The following is a 26,493-nucleotide window of genomic DNA, read 5'->3' as shown; positions in this document are numbered from 1 at the left end:
TTTTTGTTATGATCCTAGTTAAGGGCTGAGTACACAGTTACATTTAAAAGTACTATGCTATATTAATTTGTTTTAATTTAGCATGACTACAGTTTAAAATTATAAAATCAGAGTGCTACCAAACTGCAAAGTAGTATGCTAAAGAGGCCTGCTAGTAAAGAGAAATAGCACACCTCTGCATTTTATATAATTCAAGTCTTTGCTGAACCTCTTGCGGTTTAAAAAAAATACAACTCATCTGGCCCCAGAAATAATAAAAGATATGCTACTCGATTCTGATGTTTATTTAACCTGCATTCATCTGATCTTTTCTGCTTTTGCATGACGTCATTTGATCTTCAGGACTCTTATCACAGTTTCTAGAATATTTCCTAGCTTACTATGGTGTGTGCCATTTCTCTCTCAGCGGATATTCAGACAGGTACAAAAAAGTTTTAAACTTCTAAGTAGCAAATCTCTGGACTGATAAATGTTAGAAGAATTATAATGGTAGAAACACAGTCTGGGTATCCTAAAGATTCACAGCTGTACTGGGCATGTGCAGATCAGGGTCATTGCTCAGCATTATAAGGCTACTAATACACATACTACCAAGGTGGACTGTGCTATAGACAGCCTTCTCTATTGAGTTGAAGTAGATCATACAGTCCTCCTATTCCGTAGATTACACATCCTCCTTCCAGATGAAAGTTACAGTACAGCAGTGTGGAGAGCTACAGTAGATCCTCTCAGATGACAGCATGCTGAGTTGCAATAGATTACTCAGTGCTGCCATTCTGTAGATCATACCTCCGCACAGATGACAGCTATTGCATAGCAGTGTGCTGAGTTGCAGTAGATCATGCAGTGCTCCCATTCTGCAGATCACACCTCCTCACAGATGACAGCTGCTGTACAATAGTGTGCTGAGTTGCAGTAGATCATGCAGTGCTCCCATTCTGCAGATCACACCTCCTCACAGATGACACCTGCTGTACAATAGCATGCTGAGTTGCAGTAGATCATGCAGTGTCCTACTCTGTAGATCCTACTTCCTCACAGATGACAGCTGCTGTACAATAGTGTGCTGAGTTGCAGTAGATCATGCAGTGCTCCTACTGTGTAGATCCCACTTCCTCACAGAGGACAGCCGCTGTACAGTAACATACCTGGTAGTGCAGCTCTTGCTGTGGTTAGTAGAGAAGAGAAATGTGATTTAGCAGACAGTAAATAAGAAGCAGCAAGCCTTGTAGCAGAGATCTTATGGTACTAAGTGGACCAGAAAATAACATTTAACTACTAAATAAAATTGGGTCAGCTGGGAACCACTCTGAAATCCCAGATCTCTGTACATCAACCCCCACCCTATATGGAGAAACTGCCATCTCATCTCTGGTCCATCTGTATGATGTATCTAACAGTGTCACCTCACAGTTTTGTTCAGAAGTATCTTTTCATCTAAGCACACTCTGCATACCTCTCAATTGTGCACATTTTTGCAGAATGTCCAGGTTTTTGCCTAATAGTTTTGGTCTGTTTATTATAAATTTCTGGTTTTCTGGTAAATCGTTGGTAAATAATTTAGGGTTGAAGTCAGAAAATAATGACAGACATTTGGGTTTCAGACTTCATATCCTTCAGAAAATTCATGCTAATGCAAAACCTGTTACTCTATTTTCTAAGCTTGTAAGAGCAATATTTAAAAAGTGCCCCTATTTTTTGGGCCTTTGTTCCCCCATTATTTATGGCTTTGTCCAGATTTCTTGTTTGAAGAGGTTGAGAGGTATGACACTCTGCATTTGTTCTGATGGTGATGTGGGTTAGTAGGGTTATTATGGGGTTGAGTCATTCTGGATGAGAGAGAACTGACACATTTTCATATGTAACCCCACTTTAGTAATGCATGCTAACCCCAACTATAATCCTGCCCCAAACCCTAAGCCTACATGTTACCTTAAAAATCCTTCTGTAACACTACTATTAAGCATGTTAAGCATGAAAGGCTCAAGCAGACCGACACACACACACACACACACACACACACACACACACACACACACACACACACAGTAATACAAATATAAACAATACATAAACATGCCGTAATGGACCGACTCCTACCTGACCTTAGCCACTGCTTTTATCCTGTTGTATGGTACACAGCTGTTGGGATGCCACTTGATAAAGCTGGACCCACCACTGACTCCTTAAACTTCAGATACATTAACCTGACAGTCTCATCTGCAAAGCTATGGAATGTATCTTAATTGACCTAATTAAAAATTAAAAATGAATAATGCTATCAAAAGTCTTATTAGACTTGACCCCCAGAAGTTCAGCTTGTTAACAGTAGCTTCTGTTTGATGAATCTGGTCAACTTTGCGAGAGTAACATAAGCCCTGGACTGTGTGTATGCTCTCCATACTGCATACCTCGATCTGGCTTAGGCTTTTGATACCATACCACCTGCTAACATAATAAACAAGATGAATAAGTTTCTGATTGATCCATGCACAGTTAGATAGATGGAAACTGATTGCAGGATGCAAAACATGTAGTAAGGGTTGCAGGTGAGTCCTTTGTAAACGTTAAAGAGATCAGTATTTTTCCTCAGGACTCTGTGCTGGGACGTCTAAAATTCAGCATCTATTTTGCTGATCTCCAAATTACAAACTGAGATCTCTGTCTAACCAAGCTTGTGGATAAACACAAACTTGGTGTCATCCTCAATCACCCCCTGATACACAGAACCTCCAAATGGAACAGAAACATATCAACAATTAGTGCTTAAAAATAGTAAATGCCAAAAAGTGCAATATTGTTGCATTAGATAAACAATCCCTTCATCCATTGAAGGAAAATATGGTGAGACACCTTGGAACATGGGTAGATAATTCCCTTGCCTTTGACCATCGCATTGCAATAGTGGTTAGGAAATCTTTTTACCTAGCACAGCTGATTGCAAAAAGTATTTAATCTCTTTATAAACAATACAGTCAATGATTTGTCTAATCTTAACTTTTTTAAACAAGAAACATCTTTATTAAATTATCACTTATGGCATAGGCAATCATACATTTACATACATGAAAACAAGCCACATTGGCATATTTTCAGTTGCAGACATTATAAAGCACTTCTAATCTACACAGTCATTGTCAGTCAAACATCACAAAGCTCATTCAATTCCTGCCTTCCCTTAAACTTCATTCCTCCGTCAAAACATTATTCTGTATGTATTGTTCCCACAATTCCCATTTTTACCATTGTAATTTCCTGTTACCCTTTTCTAAAGATCCCACTTCCAGTTGTTTTATCTCTCTTACTATATCCACTACTTCAAGTGCAGTTGGTTTAGACTGTGATTTCTATTTTCTAGCAATTGCTTTTTTGGCAGCCACCAGAATTAAACTTAGCAAGGCCTTACTATGTCTGGGCAATTCAGATTTTGTATCATAGCTGAAAAAAATAATTTCTTACTTACACCAATTTGCTCACCTAGTATTTCTGTTAGAGTGGAGTGCAAGAATTTTTTTAAAGTCTAACATCTCATTGTACTACCAAAAAATATGTCCCCAGTTGTTTTGTTCTTTTTCCATCACACCTCAAACATTTGCAATATTCCTGAGGAAAAATTCTTTGGAGTCTGCTTGGGTATAAAAATACCAATGCAAACACTTCCAAGCAAAGATCCTAAATCTTCTAGACTTTGTTGCATATTTGGCAGCCATACATATCTCCAGCCATTGTTTCTTTGTGAATTCAGTATCTCTTCCCAATCCTTTCTGACCTCTTCTATAGTTATCATGCAATATTTTATACGCTGTACTAATTACCCCCTTTTTAATGACAGCTTCTATTCTAGGTTCTTCTAAAAGTTATACTAGTGCTGGTCTTTTGCTTAGGATCACCCCATTTTTTTCTCTTTGCCTATATTCTTGTATCAGTCCTTGACAGGGAAGGCAATCTCTAACCTGCAGTCAAAATGAACTCTTGGTCTCTTCCCATTCTATTACCTTTCCCTCTCTAATTACTCAGTTCAAATACTTTTGTTCCTTTGCCAGTTTTCCCCAATAAATTCCAGCTCCTTCTTGCTATTTACTGTACCCCTAATTGCAGTCATCTCTATTGGCAAAATTTCCTTTCTCCACCCACTTGTTGGCTTAGTTCTTAGAATACTTTCTGCTACTTTATGAATATAATATTCAGTATGGTTATTGTTATTCTCCTTAAGGATCTGCATCCCAAACCCCAGTCTGTCCTTGTTTCTTGAGCTTCCCCCCTGTTTCATCATCATCCCTTTCCACTTTGAATTATAGCTTTCTGCTTGTGCTGTGTATAGGAGCCTTAACTGTGCAGCTCTGAAGTGCCCCTTCAAATCAAGTAAAACCAAACTACTTGTTCTACTGGAAGGATCAACTTATCCCACTTGACACCGGCCCTCATCCCCTCAAAGATAAAATCCTTCAACTCCTTCTTAATTGCTATTCCCAGCTTCCCATCTGCTTGATAAAAATATGCCTGACCTGTGCATAAAATTAAAGGGAGTAAAAACTTTTTTCACTGCTTGTATCTTGCTATCCATATCCATAAAACAGTTTTTCAAATTTCTCAGTTTTTCTATTATCTTTGGTTTAGTGTCTTCCCACATATCCTTAATTTCCAAAACAGAATCTTTATTAATCCATGCTCTTAAGTTCTTCATTTTACCATATCCCCATAAATATAGGTATTGCTGAACCAATTTATGTGCAGGTACATAATTTACATCTATTGACTTTGTTTTATCTTCATTAATTTTATAATCTGAAAAGACTTGAAACTGTCTGAGAATGATCCACAACACTGAAATGTCTAGCTTTATCACATATAAAATAATATCACCAGCAAATAAAGCCAAATTTTCTTGACTGCCATACCAATTATATCCTTGAATTTCTGAGTCCTTTATTTTCTTTGCCAGTTGTTCTAAATATAATGCAAATTACAAAGAGGAAAGACAACAACCCTGCCTGGTTCCTCTGCTCAAACGGAACTTATCAGAGAGGACCCCCCCAAACACACTATAATTTTCACCTCCAGTCCCTCATATACCTCCTAATCAACCTTTTATCAGGGAATGTAAATGCTTCCATTGCCCTACTAATAAAATCCAGACTTACTCTATCAAATGCTTTCTCTGCATCAAGACCCACCAACAACAGTGGTATTATCTTACATTCTGCTTCCACATCATTGTTCTGTTAATGTTGTCAAACATTTGCCTCTTATGAAAAACTGAGGGGCTGCCAGCCCAGCCAGATAGAATTTTGTAGATAATTCTATCTCATTTGTAAATATTAATATAATCCACAGGCTTGTTCTACAAATGTAGAGATAACTATATGTTATGATTAAAATATATGTTGCACTGAGCTTGAAAAATGTAACCACAGTGCACCCTGCTGGAAGAAAGCTGATAAATAAAGCATTTTTGACTGATTTCAAGCTCGAAGACAGGATGTCTGGGCTAGGAAATTCTTTCTATTCTTCTAAAGACATAGATAATTACTAGGTTTGACATGTAAAAGTGTCGTTTATTGCTGTGACTTCCTGGCAGGGTAGCTTACAAAGAAATGCACATTTTGAGTTTCTGTTAGCCTGGGAACTAAAGGAGAAGTGATAAAAATTATGTAATCTGAGATGAGTCAGCAGTACTGTGTATTATCAATTTAAGACTTTCTCAGAGAGAAAGACTTAGCATTTTGTATCTTGTCGTGGATCTAGTAAGAACACCCACTCACCAGCAATTGCTTGCTCTGTATGTAAGTAGTATTTAGAACAGTGATTTCTCTTAGAAATAGATAGAAAAAGCCAGATTAGTCTAGCCATTTTCTATATTTATGTCAGACTATCCTACAATATTGTTTTAAAGTATTTCATGTGATTTCTGAACTCTGATTAGCACTGTGTTGAATTAATAAGTATTGTTTTGTGTTTTATTATTTATTATTAAATATTTTTAAAACTTTCAACTGTGGCTGTTTTGTGTAGAGATAGATAATTTAAGCTCTAGACTACTTGCTTTTATTTGGTGATACTGTACAAAGCCACTCCAATAGCCTTGCTGCTCGTCACACTTACTAATTGGATAATAATATTGCACAGTAAAATTGGACACCTTTGGTAAGGACCTTTATTAGTAGCTGATAAATAGTGGTTGGTGGCAGTGATTTCTACCTTATAGTCTGGAGAGAAAGGGCCATAGCTGGAGAACCTGTGCCAGCCTTCCCCAGGAGTGTATGTGTGCTTGTATATAACTCATATCTCAAAGTGTGTGTGTGTGTGTGTGTGTGTGTGTGTGTGTGTGTGTGTGTGTGTGTCTGTGTGCGTGTGTGTGTGTGTGTGTGTGTGTGTGTGTGTGTGTGTGTGTGTGTGTGTGTGTGTGTGTGTGTGTGTGTCAGCTACTTGGGCAGGGACATGAAGCACTGGTTGGACAGAGAGGGTGCTGGAGGTTTTGGCTTGACCTCTAGGCTGAGAAGTGTACCATATAGCTGTGTCAGTGGGGAGTCCTACTGGAGATCTGGAGAGAAAGGGAGAAACCAGCCCCAGACTGACTGTGATATCTGTGTGCTTTTAAGGGAAATTGTACTTTAGTGTGTGTGTGTACTTGTTATCCTCCCAATGTGGACACCCCCCACTGGTGCTAGTGGTGGGGATTGAGTCTCCTTGATTACTGGGCCAGTGCACAAGTGTCACACCTCCCATCCACAAAACCACATTGATCCATATCTATCAATTTTGGCATAACCTTTGCCATTCTCTTAGTCATTACAGACATAAACATTTTATAATCATGGTTTAGAATTGAAATGGGTCTGTATGAAGATGGATCTAATGGGTCTTTACCATCTTTAGGTATCACAGCCATCACTGCTTTCTTCTAGGATGTTGGTGCTTCTTCTCCATTTAAAATACTGGTAAACAAAACCTTCCAGATCTTTATCACTTTCTTCCCTCCTACCTTCCAAACTTCCACAGGAATGCCATCTATTCCTAGGGAACCTTCCTGTAGATTGTTTATATATCATCATTTTTATCTCATCTCATAATTTCCTAACAGTTAGTAATTGAGTGTCATATACCTCTAAACTTAGCATATTTAATTCTTCCATAAACATTTCCATTTGTATTTTTGCTTGGTTCCCAAATTTCTCTGCTTTATAGATATTTTCATAACATGTCTGAAATATTTGTAATACCTGTACAGGATCTCTGGTTATGTTCCTTGTTACACACTTCCTAAGCTTGGCAGCAGCCCTTTCTACTTTCTGTTGCCTTAGCAGTTGTGCTAACAGTGTTTGTGCTCAGGAGTTATTATCAGAAACAGTTGATTAACAGAAGTCATTCTAAAATCATGCATATTATCAAAATAGTCCTTTACTTTATGTTTAGCACTCTACAGTTGCATACATTTCTTCAAAAATCTGCTCTCTTTTGTTATATTTTCCTTCTTGGCTCCCAAGATTCATCCTCACTGTTGCAAATCAAATTCTAATCCCCACCTATAAGTAATATTCCCTGCTAAAAGCTGATTATTTCTCCCAGAATTCTCTTAACCTCCACTGTAGCAGTTTTTGTTGGACTAGAAATATATGCCAGCATAATTCTCCTGTCTTGCCTGTACCCCCTTATTACTACAAATCTAATATTATCTTTTTTCTTCCTTTATCACTATTGGAACTCCTCTCACAATTAATATACTGTAAGTACTCCCCCTTTTCTCTGTCCCAAATATTCCACTGAATAACCATCCTGAAATCCTTTCTTTATCAAATTTACATACTCATTTCTTTCCAAAGGTGCCTCCCTTGGCATAGCTAATTACACTCTGCATTTTTAATATAGTTCAATACTCTCTTTTTTGTATGTGTCTGTGAGACCATTCACATTCAAAGATAATATGGAAAATGTCATTATGATAAGAAGTTATTAGTCCCACCTATTATGTAGAACAGTTTTTTTAAATGTCTAGTTTCAGCTATTGTGTTACATGTATTCGCTAATGTTTGGCAGGCTGATCTTTTATACAGTTATTTCTTGATATATCCATTTGAACCTATGTTACAACTTACAAAACATTTTGTTTTAATAAAAACTCTCAAACAAAAAAAAAAACAAACACATCTCCAGAACATCCCCAAAACATACTAACTTAATACTGACACACAAACTATGTACAAATAATGAAGTTTAGTACTCCCAAAAGGAACAGTTGTCTCAGACTGACAGCCACACACACATGCTGGAATTAACTTTTAATGAAGGTTTTCCATGTTATGACACATGATACAGCCTGTGCTTCTACTTTCACTAAGTGTTGCCTGTTTTTGTCTTATCTTTAATCCTCTCCTAGATGAAGAAAACAACTTGAATGCTTTCAGAAAACATTATTTCCTAGTCATTGAAAGAAAGAAGTATTCTGTTTTTATTGTCCCCTCATCAGATTGTCTCCAAAGAAACATGAGAACCAGACACACAGTTGTAATCCACTACACACATTGCACTGTAAACATGTATGTGCCACATTGAAACATTATTCAGTATTCATTATATTCAGTGTTCTTTTATTTATCTGCTTCCTCTTAAAACGTGTTATTAAACCAAGACAAGGGCCTTAATCCAGTCATTCCCCTATGCAAAAATAAGAAAAGGCATATCAGTTTTACTTATGTCATGCTCTTTTGTCGAGGCTTTCTTCTCATTTTACATTGCAGTGCCTACATTTCTTAAAACTGAACAAGAAGAAAGAGAGAAGAAGGAAAAATGGGGGCAGCTGTTTACTTTAGTATCCCTATTACACACAAAATTAACTGAAAAAAGTTTTACTTTATAGCATGCAGTATATGCCATGTATTATAAAAAATACTGTTAAGAACAACATTTTGTTTTACTTTCAATTAACACTTTTCTTCCTCGTCCCCTCTCCTAAATCTTCTTCCAAACATTAATGACATGAAGTAGGGCATATGCTTTGCAGTCCCCTACAAATTTAACAAAGTCAAAAAATCCAGTATTTCCAGGTTTTCTTGTTCTGTCAAACTTCACAAACGTAACTCATTCTTTGTAATCCTACATTTATTCATCAGTTTCTGAGGTGCTGGTTTTCTTCCTGTTGGTCTTCTTCTCCCAAATCCAGTAAGTGGTTTATTTCCAATGCACTCCTGGCTCTTCTAGTCAATTCGTGTGCTTTTTTTTTCTGTCTCTCAAGCATTTTCCTTTGGAACATTGGAAAAGATTTCACTGGCATAGTCCTGCTATGGGCTTTATTATCAGAAGAGTAAGAAGCAGAATCCCCTTCTGTTTGATAACTCACTTTTTGTTGGATAAACTTTTATTTTTCCTCCTTAGCATGCTCTGTATCAAAGAATGATTTTGTCCCCTTTAAGAAAAAATATTCTGAAAATAGCTGAATACAACAGCTTGAGTCTCACACCTGCTTTTCGATATTCATGATTGCTGGAATAAATGTAATCCTCTTCTGCCTGGTGTACAGTGAATAATTATTTTCCACAAATACTCTACATTCTCCCACTTTTAGTACTTTGTCCTTCTGCCACAGTTTTGTCAAAATCATCTTCTTCTGCTGGCAGGATTGCATCTTTACTATTAAAGGTCTAGATTGCTTTCTTATGGCCAGGTTTGGAGCATATACACAATGTGCCCTTTCAATTAATGACTCCTGCTGTGGAATACCAATCCAGTTGCATATTTCTGCTTTCATATAATTAATACAGAGTGTTCCTTCCACTTTCTCTGGTACAACAGAATATCTCAGGTTTTCCGTAGATGCACTGTCCTCTAATTCTACCATTTTTTAAACATCTTTTCTTGAGCAGTCTGATACACAACCAGACATTTCTTCATGAATACCTCTGACTTTTGCAGTTTTATCAGCCCACCTGAATATCTATTTAAAATTTTTCCATTTTTACCAGCCTTTTCATATTTGAGTTGCTATACTACTTCAGTGTTTCATTTGTTTTTCATTAGCTCTGAGCATATTTGACTTATTTTTCCTCTAGATAACCGGAACACATTTCTTGCACCAATGCTGTTGCTTGAACTGTTTTTTGCTGAACAGCTGCAGGATTCTTCTCAGCCAGTGTTTTCTCCTCACTTTTTGTGACTGATTTTCTTTGGGGTTTTCTGAATTTATTTTCTTGTTGGCAAGCAGACAGTGCAATTACTAGCCAGTTACTGAAATTTACCCAAAAAGGTAAATTCACTGGCTCTCTTTTCTGAGTTTCTATTTTCACACTGGGAGAGCTGAAATTAAGCTGTTCATCAGTGTGAAGACATCTTGGAAGTCACTGTCTAACCTTAACATTATCCTATATGTTGATGATATATAATTGCATGAATAAAGTAAGAACATTAGTTCTCTTCAACACAAACTGCAATTCAGTTTTACAAAACTATGGCAATGGACTAATAAAAGCAGACTTATCAACCTCACAAAATCAGACATCATGCTTTTTGGCACCTCACAAAGCCTTCCAAAATCCTAACATCAGGCATTTGCTGGCACAGCTGGCAACCATAAAAGTAGCATTAATTATCAAATTGCTATACCTAACAATTATAGTGCCTTATATGCCGAGAGATATAAAGTACTAAGATTTAAATGCAGAAGCAAACACATTGTGGTTGAAATACACATAAACATGTCCAGCAGTAGTAGTGGCAACAGGACTACTAAAAAGAATTTACAAGTGTTCTTAAATATGCATGCAACTCCATACGAACTGCAGAAGAAGGCAATTGTTGGTGCATTGTGTAAGCTGAGGAGAGCACTCTTGGCAAATATCACACTCTGAAGCAATACTAATCTTATGAACTGTAATTGTACCTTGACTTAGGAATGGGATCCGTTCCAGTCATGTTATTAGAAACTCAAAATTTTTGGTTACATTTAAAAAAGTGAAACATCATGATTATCAGAAACTAAAATTAATTAAATAAAGTCAACAACCAGACATACAACTTTGAAAAAAAAAGTTTTTGGAGGACAGCAACCCACCACCCACCTTGCATTCTGACATAATTAGATATACCAGCTTCAAAATGTGAAACCTTTTGTTTAAGGAAATACTTACTTTCTAAACAGTTCCACAATCATACTAAACTCAATAGCCATTTTTAACCAAACACTAGAGTTAATAAAAGGAGTTAAGAGTTAAACTATTCTGGTTTCTTCTAGACACCACATATATGCTTCTGTGGACATCTCTGAAGTCTGATTGAGAGGAAAATTAAAGAAATGACCACATTGTCCCCAGCCTCCCCCGCACTTGAGCTACAGTAACCTTCTGTGCACACCCCTGAGAAGGGCATGTTTAAGACAAGGTGAGGTTCGGGGACAGCCACTAATAAACATGTTAAAAACCTACTTATATAGCCTGGGGTATAGGGGCTACCAAGCTCCAGAAGCTCTGCTGGTATATATGTTCTATTATGCATTTTATGCCTTATGATTTTTTCAGCTTCTTAAAACAGTTATATCTGTAATCTGCAATGGTGCCAGTATCCACAGATAAAGAATTGGTCATTTTTTGTACACACACACACACACACCCCATACTAACCTACAGTCAAATTGGTAGAAGGCCAGCTCACTTACTGCATGTCTTTGACTGCTAGAGGAAACCAGAGCATATGAATAAACTCTCATAGAGACAAGGAGTATATGCAGACTCCTTACAGATGAAACCACAGATAACAGCTCAGCAAATGAGAATGGCTGTGAGATATCAGCACTAGTGATTGTACAGTGATCAGTTGCATTCACTAACATTCTCCTGCTATTCACTCTATCTTCACATCAAATATGGTCACTTATATACAAAGCTTTTATTTGACTTTAATTAAAAGTGCAGGGAATTTGTTACTCTTACATTCACTGCAACTCCCTGACACACATACATACAAGCATAAGCCATAACAATACTAGTTTTACTCTGATTTCAGCAAACATAGTACAATGTATGACAGTACTCCTGACGTACTAGATCAGTGGCTGCTGTTTAACAGTGATCTAACAGAAAGAATAACTTACTTTTGCCCACATACTTTTTCTATTCCCATCAATTATAGACACTACTGACTTTATACACATCATACATTTGACTGTGGCAAAAAGTAATGGTGGTCACAGTAATTTATTTTAAGTTTGTTTCACTCACAGCAATCACAATAAAATGTTCAATTTTGTTTTGTACATATGCACACTAGTCTTGCAAAACCAGATTAGTAACAGTTTAAACTGTGCAAACAACAAGAAACACAGTTATTTTCTTCCACAGGCAGCTACCTCTCTCACCTAAGAGCCTCAGTTGTAAACTGCTTAGCTCTAAACTCAGAGACAAAGGAAGAAAATCAGAGATAATTTTGGCAACAAACCACAAGTTTATGAGGACCATATGCATGAAACAAACATATCCAAAATGGTGCCAGCTCCTTGGATTCAGAAGAGTTAACCAACATACTAGCAAATATATTCACTGCAAATGTTACTTTTAAAACTATAGAAATCCTACATAGCACACAGAATTTCAAACCCCAAATCATATCTAAAGAACACTTGCTAAATGTACTCTCCAAAATGAAAAAAAAAACATTACCTGTGGGGCCTCATAATATACCCAGGTGTTTGATACACATACTCTACTGGACCTACTGCTACAGCTATTCCACCTGTGCTTAGCTACTAGTATTGCCCCTGAAGTATGATGTACAGCTGTGGTGGACCCAACACTGACTAACCCCAGAAACTACAGATCCACTATCCTGTCTAGTTGTATCTGCAAAGCCATTGAATGCATCATAACTGATGTAACAAATAATTATATCAAAAATGTTATAAGACTTAATCCCCATCAGTATGGCTTTGTTATAGATAGATCATTTCTAATGACTTTGTTCAACTTTTTTGAAAGAGTAACATAAGCCTTGGGCAGTGGACATGCTGCCCGTACAGCATAACTCAATCTGGCTAGGTTTTTGACACCATATCACATGTTAACATAAAATATAAGCTGAAGGAGCTCTGGACTGACCCCTGCACACTTAGACAGATGGCAGTGAGGGCTGTGGGTGACTTTTCAGTAAACATGAAGGTGACCAGTAGTGTTCCTCAGGACTCTGTGTTGAGACTTTTACTATTTGGCATCTACTTTGTAGATCTCCACATTGCAAATGGTGATCCTGGCTAGCCAAGTTTGTGGAACTGAAAAGTTGGTGTCATACTCATGTCCCTCTCTGATGCACAGAACGTTCATATGGAACTCACACAAGTCAAAAACTACTGCTCAAAACTGGGTTAAAGCTAAATGCTAATAAGTGCAATATTTTCACATTTGGTAAATAACCCCGTCATCCATCTGCTACAGACAATACCCCATTTCAAAATGAAAGTGTGGTGAGACACTATGGAACATGGGTAGATAATTCCCCTGCCTTTGACCATCATTTTACAATAGTTAGGAAATCTTTTTACTTATGAAGATGATCCCAAAAGGTATTTCATCTATTTCCAAGAAAGTTATCCATCTGTATTCTGCACTGATCAGACCTATTATTAAATACAGTCCCCTTTTGGTATGTATCTTCCTAACTGTGAAGATCGCAGGCTTAAAAGACAAGAGATACCAGGAGAGTTTGGAAGCACAGTCCCTTTATTTGGTGTCATATAGACTCCTTAGGAGCAATCATTGTCTTTCCTTTCAGGCCATTAAGGATCTAGTAGTTTAAGATCTCTTATATCTCTACAAATTAAACAGTCCTATTAACACTAGAACAAGGCATCTAAACCAGTTTCAACTAGGGATCTAAACCTCTTTCAGAGGTTAAAAACATGGTGGAGAGACAGATTTGTCATGCAATCCTTACCCCTTCTCTGGAAAAATGAGTGTTACTGGCAAGATATAAATGGGCACAGGGGTCAGTTGCCTTGCATTTTCTATGATTTCTATGATTCTGTGATCTATATGCACTATTCCACTAGCACATCCTTCCTCAATTAAGTCCAACAAAAAACTGATAACCTTCTTCAAAATCCCCAAACCATAAGATACAATTAATACAGAATTCCAAGACTTCAGATTTACTAACCCCATGCAATTTTATGATGAAGTCTCAGAATTCAAGTATAACTGTAAAACCCAAAATGTTAGTAGTTATGCAAATAATTTCTATGATCTCTTACATAAATGTATTAACCTGGCAATCCCTACCAGAAATAACCAAAATGGTAAATGCAAGAGGAAGCCAGCCACATATATAAATAAACAATACACTAACAGAAAAAAATGTTGTTAGAATATACAGCAAAAGCAAAGACCCACAATCAAAGTCAGCACCAACAAGTTATCAAAGGCACTGAAAATGTACCATTAAGAAGGCAAAGGCTTCCCATGAACTTCTATTAGCATTGAAAGCCAAGTGCAATTACTTACATCAGGAAATTAAGAAATAACACCAAACTTTGTGCTGAACTTTTTCAAAATATTACTGCTGATTTGAACACAGCAGATATTGCAAATGGATTTGCATATAAACGGAGTGCAAATTTCACCCCCACCAAGGCAATGATAAAAAACCCAGATACCTCAAAGGATCTCAGATTCCCTGCAATCACTACAGAACATTCGCCAAAGGTACTTTCCAAAACTAAAAATAAATCCCCTGTGGGACCTGATAACATAATCAGCTGCATTCTCAAATGCTCTAGACATGTTCTGGTGGACCCACACCTACAACTATTTAACCTGAATTTAGTCACTGACTTTGTCTTGGGGTATGTTACATAGCAGTTGGATGCCACTTCAGAAAGGCAGCCACACCACAGACATAGGAAACTATAGCCCTATTAGCCTGATGACTTTCATCTGCACAGGATGGATCATAACTGATCTGATAAACCACAATATTAAAATCTTTGGAAGATTTGGCCACCAGCAGTTTGCCTTTGTTAATAGTAGATCCTGCTTAAACCTCTTTGACAGACTAATATATCCTGTAAACAGTGGTCATGCAGCCCACACAGCATATATTGACATCCCCAAGGCACTGGATACCATGCTACATGCTAACGTAATTAACAAAAAATGAGCTCCAAACTGATCCCCATGTAGCTAGGTGGACAGTAAACTGGCTGAGGGATAGAACCCACACAGTAAGGGTGACAGATGCTTCCTCAGACAGCATGTAGATAACCAGTGTGTGTGTGTGTGTGTGTGTGGGGGGGGGGGGTCACTCAGGGATTTGTGCCAAGTCCACTGCTATTCAGCATGCTATTCAGCAGAAACTTCTCTGATCTCCAAATCAAAACCGGGGATCTCTGGGTAAACAAGTTTAAGGATGATTGTAAACTGAATCATCCTCAAATCTCCTTCTGACACACAGAAGGTACAACTTTAACATACACATATTACTGGCCGGAGCAGAGAGCACTGACTAAAACTATATGCTAATAAGTGCAGTATTGTCACATTTGGTAAACAATCCCTCCACCCAATTTATAGTATAGACAACAGCCCATTCCAAAATGAAAATGTTGTGAGAGACCTTGGAACAATAACCTTAGTCAATAATTCCAGAGATTATCTTACCCCTCTATAGTCTGCATAGTTCAGGATAATCATACAATACAAAGCCCCCTTTTGAATATGTCTCAGTAGACACAGCAAGCAGTTGGAGAGGTCTCAAAGGTTCCAAACAAAAAAGATCACAGATCTAAAAGAAAGGAGAGTCCCTAGGCCCTGTTCCTGTATTCAGCATTCTATAGACTCCTTAGGGTAGACCTGTATCTTGCTTTTTGAGCCATTTAGGATCCAGCAGTCCAAGATTTCTTATAACTCTACCAATCAAACACTACAAAACACACTAGAACCAGAGGGTTGGGAGGGTGGTCTAATGGTTAAGGTGTTTGCCTTACAAACACAAGGTGCAGGGTTTGAGTCTCACAAGGGATACTTGGCTAGGCTTAAAATGGCTCGCAAGGGCAGTTAGCTTAGTACTAATCTATGAACCTATGAACCTATATGAACCTATTTCAACAAATAAACAAATCCTGGTGGAGGCAGATTCATCATGCAATGACTACCCCTTCTCCAGAATAAACTTCCACTACAGATCAAGCAACATGACATACTATTGTCTTTTAAAAAGGAGTTAGATAATTATATGAGTATTCACAAATTTCCTCAGCTTAACTGACCTATTGCTCCCCAAAATAGAAAGTGAGGTCTGACGATGAGTACTGTCAAGGCTTAAAGGAGTACCGCACCCACAGACTCAAAAAACATGTTTATTTCATCATGGTTTGGTGTTTCCTACATTTTAACACCACTTTGAGACTATTTACATTTTTTTTAAATATTTTTTATACGTAATTTCTGAGTCTGACCACATGGGCCTGACAGCTCAAAGTAATCCTGATTATTTAGTCTGCTTCTAGGTATCCCACAATGCAGTGCTTTTCTATAAAAAATTACATCACCAGGCCTCTTTCTTCCTAAAGCTCTTGTCACTGCATTGATTTTACATGCATACACTTCTGTCTTTCAGTTATTTTTAAGTAACATTTTATGCCGTCCAATGACTACTTAAAACACAAACAGAAACAGTGCAAATGCCACAGATCAGACTTTCAAAACACTTTTTACTTCTGCTTCTTTTTAGAATGGCTAAATTGCAGTCTTTTTTGAAGCCTGAATTCTACTACTTCGACTCATCTCACATCCCCCTTCACACCTAACTTCCCTAGCTGTCAAAGTGCTAAGCGTAATTTGAGCTGTTACCTGCTGTGATTGACAGCTCACATCAGGAGACTTGACTCGTGTACTGTTTCCTTGTTCTAGCCTTTACTTTCGGTATGGATAGGGGAAGGATCAGGGAGCTGTGACATCACAGCATGGGTAGGTTTTTAGGATGGTCATGGTGATGTTAGTTTGGGGAGGGAATTGGCCAGAAAACTACCTGTATTCATTATTTGTTACACAGATTGCAGATGCTGGGGAAGGTGACTTTGTAGTAGGAACTTCTTACATTCATAGGTACTTACTGGGCTAATGATCCTTGAAGATATTCAGAAGCCTAGCCATACATCCCCAATAAGTTTCTAGCCGTAGTATTATAAGATTAATTAATCCAGAGCCCTTAATAATATTAGTACAAATAACTAGGGGAGCAGGCAGACGTTTGCATGTTACCCTGGTCCATAAAGGAGAAGAGTGCCAGTCCGAGGGCGAACTTGTGGCTTCCCATCCACTCTTCCAGATTACACTTGAATAGAGTAAGGGGCACACTTTGTTTTACATGGAGAGGAAGATAATTCCAGAGAAGTGGTGTTCTTTATGAGGCACTTCAATTCCCCCCCAGCATTGTTGAAGAAATTGAGATCTCTTGCGCACGTGTTTCTCCCACTGTTGGACTTGCAGATGTGTAGTGGATCTAAAAGGATGGTGTTGCCAGAGGCTTTGTAAAAGAGGCAATGATCACCCCTCAGTAACCTGTGTAATAGCAAATAAAGGGACGGGGTTTTGAGATATTCAGTCCCCCCCCCCCCAATGCTTTGAACCTCTCAGATAGACAGGAGGCCCCAGATTCCCCAGACAGATTAATGGTTCTTTTAATTAATTACTGGCAAGAACAAGGGCCATGTACACAATTATAATCACTCCACAGAATTAGATGAAGATAGGTAATGTGATACTTGAAGGGTGGGATGGTGCTCTGAGATGGTAGAACACAAGACCCAGAAGAGTAGATTTACTTCCTAAGGACATAAAAACATAGGCATGGCAGAAGTTGATCATGAGTACTGACTCTGAGTAACTTCCTAGTTAAGGCTCTGGCTTTGGAGACAAGCCAGGTGGTCAGTTGTAATCCGGTAATTATGAGTGACAGCTCACTTATGGATTGGGACAAGTTGTGTAGGGGGTAAACAGATGATGTGTTTGTAAAGGAACACCACAGCAGGACTCTGTGGAAAAACAACTGGAAAAAACAGCAATAAAATAAAATATTATGGAAAATATTTTAAACACCAGTATGTCTAATGTGTTGTTTCTTGAAACTTCATCATATGGAAAAAAGAAATAACATTGGGATATCAGCATTTCTGTTATAATAGTCAAAGTGTGTGTGTAGTATTCCATATAGTCCATGTATTATTTCACTTTTTGTCTTAAATTTGATGTATGCAAGTATGTATATATATATATATATATATATATATATATATATATATATAGTGTGTGTGTGTGTGTGTGTGTGTGTGTGTGTGTGTGTGTGTGTCTGTGTGTGTGTGTGTGTGTGTATATATATATATATATATATATATATATATATATATATATATATATATATATATATACATACACACACACACACACACACACACACACACACACACACACACACACACACACACACACACACATGCAGTAGTTTTATCCAGCTATATAAAAAGGTAATAAAAGTCATACGATTTTATATGGTGCAGTGGGGGTGCAATAACCTGGGGGGTGACTAGAAGCTAAAACAGGTCAACCTTATTGATAAACAAACAATGTGAAAACACAGTGGTACTGTTTTGATTATGAAGTATGCATTCCCTCAGATGTTTAAAGTGATGGTCTCAGAGCTGGATCCAGTTCAAGGTAACCTAAGTAGCTGCCTAGGGCCTGGTGCTGGCTGTTGGTCTCAGTTAGACTGGTTACATGATGTCTCACAAAATAATAATTAAAAAAATAAATAAATAAAGTTGCCCTGTTGCTTTAAAAAATGCACACAAAACAAGTACTCTCATATCCTAGAAATGTTCACAACATAGATCCATCCATCCGTGCATGGCAGATTCAAGTTTGCATGTTCTTCTTGTAAGCATGCACATACAGTTTGAGTTTGCTGAACAGAATGAAATTGCAGAGGCTTTACGAGTGGTTCATATATTTGATTATATTACAGTAGCTTTACAAATGCACACGAGAGATAACTACTAGCTTTTAGTTTGTGTTTTACTATGGCAATGAGAACTGATTTTATTTTCTATGTTTTAGTTGTGATAGAGATTTTGTGTGCTTGCATGGAAGAACCTAATATAGTCCAATGGTTACAAATGTACAAGTGTGCTGGACAGATAACGTGTGTGTGTGTGTGTGTGTGTGTGTGTGTGTGTGTGTGTGTGTGTGTGTGTGTGTGTGTGTGTGTGTGTGTGTGTGTGTGTGTGTGTGTGTGTGTGTGTGTGTGTGTGTGTGTGTGTGTGAAATGCCTCAGTTTGGGGGAACTGTCTAGTTAAGTCACTTGCTCAGAGTCAAAACCTGAACCTCTCCCAGGCTAAATCCATTACACATTTGTCTTTTGAATTCTTGCACCCTTCACATAGATGGCAGTTAGTACTTCACTGTATGCTATTTAAAGATTAATTCCAACACATTGAAGTTTAATGGGTTGTCAGATGCGTTTTCGCTAAATGTGAGTTTCAAGGAAAGAAGAGTTTAATATTTCTCTTGCTAAGCCTGTTTACAATATGAGAACGTTTTGTTTTCTTTAGAAAATAGCTATCAGAGTTTTTTCTACAAAATTTGAAGTAAAAGTTTTAAATGAAATCCAAAACTCTGTGATAATTGTAAAAGTAAAGAGGAAAATATTATGTACACTGACAGGTTTGAATAATGTTTGTGGTAATTGAGGAGAGACAGCAAAGTAATGGGATATTGGCATGTCTAATGGGAGCCTGGTTTATTGCCTTGCATAACGCCTCATTTGTCAATAGCCCGGCTCTGTTGACTCTGAAGGTGCATACTGCAACAGTACAACATTATTAATGATACAGGTATGTCAGTTCTGTACTGAGTAATATCACAGAGGATAGCTATTCTTGATGACAGGGAAGACATAGGGAGGTCAAAAATGAGATCTAGGTATTATGCAAGCATGTAAGCCCCTTCCCCCCCAAAAATAATAGGTTGAATGCAGTAATATTTCCAAATTTTATATGTCTTTTTGGTTGCTGAAAAAAAAGTTGCTGCAGTTTTTATATTGTTTTAAAGTATGAATTAATTTATTAATAGGCCTGGATTGTATAATGGCATCTAAACATGTTAATTGTTTGTAGACTAAATGTATTGCATTTTAGTAATATATTTTTTACAGTACCTTTTTTACATTGTCAGCATCTGAAAAGGGTTTGACATCTGTCAGGTCATATAGTCTGCATTAAGTGGAGTAATAATCAGAACATTCTGAAAATCTCTCCAAATAATGATCAGAGCCATCTGATCTGCAGGATTGGATTGTAACCCCCCCCCCTCCCCCAAATATTATGCATTACTATCTCCTACCATTAAAGTAAGTGCATTTAGTTAAAATTGTTACTCTGGCAGTCAGTGCAGAGGATTACATTTCTGACTTGTTAATGAGCTGCTTCCAGTGGTAAGAGAGCAGAGTTTGAATCTTTCCACTATCATTTACATACTTGTGATATTAAGCAAATCACTTAACTAGGCAGTGCTTTGGCGCCATTGGGAATACAGACTAGGCTCCTTAATGGTTTCTGGGACTGCATGTCTGGTAACTATGAACCTGTTGTCACTGTTTGCCAGCCATTCCGTATTGCCTAGCTGATCTAGGAAATGTTATGCCAATGTAACCAGCCCATCATATTTTTAATGTAACCTAGGCAATTTGTTCTTCAAGGGGCAGCAGGTCCTGCATTTGTAGACAACGCACTGAAATGCAAAGTTGTTTGCCAGCAGTAACCTCTGCATTAGTAATAGTTGTCTTTAATGTGGAATTATTTAGATAACTTTTACTTCTGTAGAGATTGTGCATATTGATTTAGCATATCAGGCTGTTAATATTTCATATGCTGTCATAAATACTTTTCTATTCCCACTGTGCTACACATGGCTGGATCTTATGGTCTGATACTAGTGATCTGTATGCAATTTCATGTAGTTCATCCAAAGCTCCTAACAAAGTACATGTAATATATTTCTTCATAACAATGAGGGTTATACACATTGAACTAAGTGGCACTAAGTGGCAAGAACTACTGGTTGGAATGGGAGGGCACTCTGTGGATGAAAGTATCTTATGCTGTTATTATCTGGTCATTTTTAAGCAGTCTTTAATCTGGCTTTGCAGTACTAATGTGTGTGGATAGGTGTGTGTGTGTGTGTGTGTGTGTGTGTGTGTGTGTGTGTGTGTGTGTGTGTGTGTGTGTGTGTGTGTGTGTGCGTGTGTGTGTGTGTGTGTGTGTGTGTGTGTGTGTGTGTGTGTGTGTGTGTGTGTGTGTGAGAGAGAGAGAGATAGAGACAGAGACAGATTTAAGTTGGAATACTTTGGCTACTGTGTTTATTTGAAAAAAATGTGAAATATGTGGCTTAGGTCATTATTATCTTTTTTTCTTTTAATAGACATTTCAGAATGATGCATTCAATGATGTAGCTATAACTGATAGGTTTGACAGATGTCTGTAGATAAGAATGACTGGCCCTACTGAGCTGATAAACTTAAAATGTTTTTCTTCTGTCTTTGCAGGACTAGAGTGCATTTGTGTAAAGCAAATTGGAATACTTTACTGTAATCAACTTTTATCACAATTAGCAGGAGCGTAGCTAGAGTGGTGAGAGAAGGGCAAATGCCCCAGATGCAAAAGTGTTGGGGGCATGATCAGCTGATCCCAATCTCTATTTAAAGTAATACCAGCTTTTGAAAGCTGGTATTGCACTTGATGTGCTTTGTGTAGGCAGGGTATGAGTTGTAGTAACTGTTTGCTTCATTTGTAGCAAGCAGTTTGCTACAGTTTAAGATTTTTTTTAAATTAAAATATCAACACCATAGCATTTCTTGCAGTAAGGATATAAACTGTAGCAACTACATGCTGAATATGTAGCAAACAGTTTACTACAATTTAAAATATTTTTTACTAAAATAAGTTGAAGGAGAGTTGGGAACCGGGAACAGAAATGAGACCTATGAGACCTTAATGGCTGGAGCAGGAGGGGATGGTGGTGTCATGCATCTGGCCACCTGGATAGTTTGTCAGAAGAAGGAATGTCTTTTTTTCCTGTTTAATAGAAAAGCTGGGAGTGTAGAAAGTGAAGTCCTTTTTTTTCTTTTTTGCTCTTTACGTGAATAGCTGAGGGGGTGGGGTGCTGATTTATAGTACTGGCCTATGGCTGAGGGCACTAGTTGAACCAGCTATGCTTCTGACAATCAAATATGTGATGTATAAACAGTCAAAGTGGTTGTTCTAATTATTGAGTACAAACATTGGAGGATTACAATGACAGCAGTTTGAGTGGCCTTTTATGATTGAAATGTTCCAAAATGGATACTTTTGTCATTATTGGTTCATACATTTTGTTTCACTGCTTACTGGAAAGAATATTCAAAACTACAAATTTAAAATGCACTCTAACAAACTAAACAAACAATATCATTTAAAACAATCAGAAAGGGGAATCAAGAAACACATGCATGTATGCAGTCTTAACATGTGTGCCAGCGACCCATGGTTTTAAAACAGCACAGTGCATAAAGTACTCTTACTCTCCCGTTGTCCAGATGCATTCTCAATGAATGTGAGCTACAATGGAAGGGAGGAAAAGTTTTCTCTTGCTCATGCTAAGTCTGTTTCCAATATGTGAAAATGATTTGTTTTGTTTAGCCAAATGGCCGTCAGTGTTTGCACTATGAAATCTGAAATAAAAGTTTTAAATTAAATCCAAATTGCTGTAATCATTGTAAAAGTAAAGAAGGAAGTAGTAGGCACACTGACAGGTTTGAACAGTGCTATGGTAATTGGGGAGATAAAGACAAGCATTTGGGCACTGGAATGGCTGTGGGGGAGGGGACTGGATGATTACCCTGCTTAGGGCCCCATTTGTCCATGATCCAGATCGGGATGCTGGTCTGCACATGAAATATAATTACACAGATTAATCATCCTTATTTACAGAAGACTATACATCTGTGAACATACATTTATTTTCATTGCTCTGAGTAAAAAAAGATAAATCATTTATATAATAAGTTGGTATTTCTGTATAAGCAGGAGTTTTCATTTAAAGACTTCTGTGTTGTAAGTGACAGAGTTGTAAAATAAAAAAATAAAAATAATACTAATTCTGTTTTTTTTTTCAGCAGTTCAGCTATTGAATCAAAGAGCACAGTTAGCATACTGGATGACATCGGTAGTATGTTTGACGACCTAGCCGATCAGTTGGATGCCATGTTAGAATAAAGACAGACCAGGTAATTCTAGGCAACCTCAGGACTCCAACTGGGCACAAGGGCACAATGACGCGAAAACCCCTTCTCCTTGGACTGATCTTGTACAGAGCCTCCCCACTTGAAACACAATCTTTTGGTTTGCACAAAAAAAGAATACATTACCTCAGGATTGTGCTAAAACATTTCCAAGTTTCAGTATAAGGAGGTCTGTAGGGCCAGTTTTGAAGAAGAAAGAACTTTTTTTTCTACCTAGTGAAAAATAACGGAATATTGCAACTTGTTATAAAGAAATTACATCATTATTTAAAAGTATGTGTAAATTGTAAAAGCATGAACAAAAGAAAATTTATATTGAGAGATCCCAGAAAAAAACAGTAGTGCTTCAAGTGTAGAAATTATACTTCTCAATATTTTTATTGTTGTTCTGAATGGAAATGAACTTAAAAAAGTCTCTTCTTTCCCCACCTTTGTATTTCACAGATCTCCAAGTTACTGCGTTATAATTTTTGCTTCATGATGAGAATTCTTTTTTATTTATCTTAGGAACTTTCACTTCATATTCACTTCCAGCTGACATTAATACCTTGCTTTATGGCCTTAAATCTCCACATCATATTAATAACTTATATGTTCATAAAATGTAAATTGTTTTATGGTTAACTTAATTTGAATAATGTATTTGTCCAAAGAAATGCACACTGTTTTCTACACACACACACACACACACACACACACACAGACACACATATATGTATATATATATATATATATATATATATATATATATATATATATATATATATATATATATATACACAAACACACACACGCACACACATTAACAACTAATTTTAATGTAATTCTTAAAATTTTCCTGAGCTCCTGAACAGCAAGAAGAATTTTTTTCCTGAGGCTGGAAAAATTACTTAGTTCAGATAAAGGTTTACTATCCTAATTACGATACTTTGAGATGCCTTGTTATTAAAAGGCACGGTTTTGAACAACAGCACATGTACCCTCTTAATATCCATGTCAGTGTGCTAAGCACACTCACATAAAATTGCTTCACACTAAAACAGTCTAATACATGTCACAAAACATACGTTCCTGTCAAGAATACATCAGCTGTATCATATAAATCAAATCTTAATACTTTCTGTAACTGTTGCCCTTTCTGATTACATTAGTTATTAATTACTACACATAGGTCTCATGGGGATAGTGGGAATGGAGAAAAACTTGTGCAGAGGAATAAATAGGTACTGGATATTAATCACTGTCATCTGGAAACACTATAATAGCAGACTTTGCAGCAATATCTGTATTGCGCTATAGAATTCCTAGAGAAACATGAATTCAAATTGTTGTATTCCCATTTTGTAACCATACTGCACACTCAACATTTTACTGAGGCATTCCAGCTGCAATATTGACAGAAGAGTTGTGGTACATCTAACCAAATCATTTGTAAGTGATCTAAGACCTAGTGACCTAGTGACCCCATCTAATCAAAGGAGCTCTCATCAAAATTTTTCACATCATGGACAAGCCCAAATGCAATCTCTATGCAGTTTGTTCTACCATGTTAACTACTGAATTGATTCCAAGGTTGGAAAACCTTGGAGTAGGTTAGAAAAATGTTGGACTGGAGCCTGTTTGATAAAACAGACTTGGCAGAACAAAGTGACTTTGTGAGGTAAATGGAGAGTAAAAGCAGGAATAGCAGTATAGTTCAGAAGGAGGATACCTGCCAGCTGGTATCTGTGTGGGCCAGGAATAACAGAAGCACCTTTTCACTGTAATACCAAATGCTGCTGTAATAAGGCATGACTTTTTTTTTGGAGGGGGGGTCTCAAAGGTTAGGGAGAGTAAAGAAATGAAGCTGCACCGAGCATTCTACCCATAACCAAAAAATGCTGCTGAACAGTATAAAAATAACTTAAAAAAAAAAAGCTGTGGAAATATCTTTCTAAAAAATCATACCTCCTTTATTAAACCAGTTTAGCGCTTTCATTCTCTACATAACCAGAACTTTATCAGAACTAAAAACAATCATTCCACCACTTCATTAAATACAATTAAAATAACAAGTCACATGGTCAACCAAGCAATGATGTCACTTTTTTAAATAAAGATTTAAATAGGTTTTAAAAAAATATATTTATATAGTATGTTGTTAAAGATACAAAAACACTATGTGGCAAAAAAAAAAGTAAATGAAAAAACTTGCTAAATGAAATACTACAATTCTGCAGTTCTTAACTGTAAAACAGTACTGATTTGAAACATTCTCATTGAAACCATGAACTGAAATTAGTTTTAGTGGAGACAAAGGAGGTCAGAGCCTTAGAAATGCTATGGGGTTAACATTTAACTATAGCGCTACCAATGTTAAAAAAAGTATTCAGAAAAATTGGAATACAATGTTCAGACCCACAGGTCTTACTAATGAACTTAGACAGGCCCCTGAATTTGTTTTAAGAGAAGTTTGAACATTAAAGGTTGCTTGGAAAAAAAGATATAAAGATGAAGGGAAAAGTAGTGTATCTAGTAGGGAGATGTTTAAACATGGGTCATGCCAACAGTGTAGATTTTTTTGACAGTGTGAATATTACTATCCCTTACTTACCCAAAGACTCTTTTTTTGTCCAGGTAAATAGAACTGTGGGAAATGGGGCGGTGGGGGTACTTATAGCTAGTTTCCTGTCACTTGCCTCATTTTATGTGGGAAAGTTGGATAAGGTATTACAGCTTAAAATTGATGAGAATGTTTAAGCAATTGAAATTAGAGATAACACCCATACATTAAGAAAACATGCCAAAGTTTATGTGAACTTTAAGAAATTTATTTTGTATTGGAAAAAATGTTCATTTCTGATGGAGAGTGTTGGGAGGAGAAGATGACTGTAGGGAATTACAATGGCAGCTTTTGCTCAATGCCTCAAAACCCCCTGCTTTGAATGAGAATGTTTCAATCAACATCACTTTATTGTTAAAAGCTTCAAAATTGTCGTATTTCATTTGGTGAGTTTTTATTTAGCTTTTATACATTTTTATAGACAGTGTTTTTGTACTTTTTAACAGCATATTATATAAATACATATTTTTAAAAAAAAATCTGTAAATACTTATAGAAAAAAAGTTGTGGAAAGATTGCTTTTAGTTCTGATAGAGTTTTGGTTATATAGAGAACAAAAGGACTAAATTGGTTTTATAAAGGAGGTACCA

At 36.9% G+C, this 26,493-nt stretch overlaps 1 protein-coding gene across 1 annotated transcript in view; it reads left to right on the top strand.

Annotated features, from left to right (window-relative positions):
- CASKIN1 (CASK interacting protein 1) overlaps nt 1-23,936 on the top strand; it is a 1,590,276-nt gene extending 1,566,340 nt beyond the window's left edge. The window contains 1 exon segment of the mRNA XM_044089212.1: nt 23,179-23,936. Within this exon segment, the coding sequence (XP_043945147.1) occupies nt 23,179-23,275 (97 nt within the window). The 3' untranslated portion in view covers nt 23,276-23,936.
- The last annotated feature ends 2,557 nt before the right edge of the window (nt 23,937-26,493 follow it).

This window comes from Protopterus annectens, chromosome 12.part0, assembly GCF_019279795.1.
Source record: "Protopterus annectens isolate FY-2018-M chromosome 12.part0, PAN1.0, whole genome shotgun sequence".
Classification (NCBI taxonomy): Eukaryota; Metazoa; Chordata; order Ceratodontiformes; family Protopteridae; genus Protopterus; species Protopterus annectens.
Note: the sequence above shows the minus strand (reverse complement) of the source record. Positions and strands in the feature narration are given on the sequence as shown.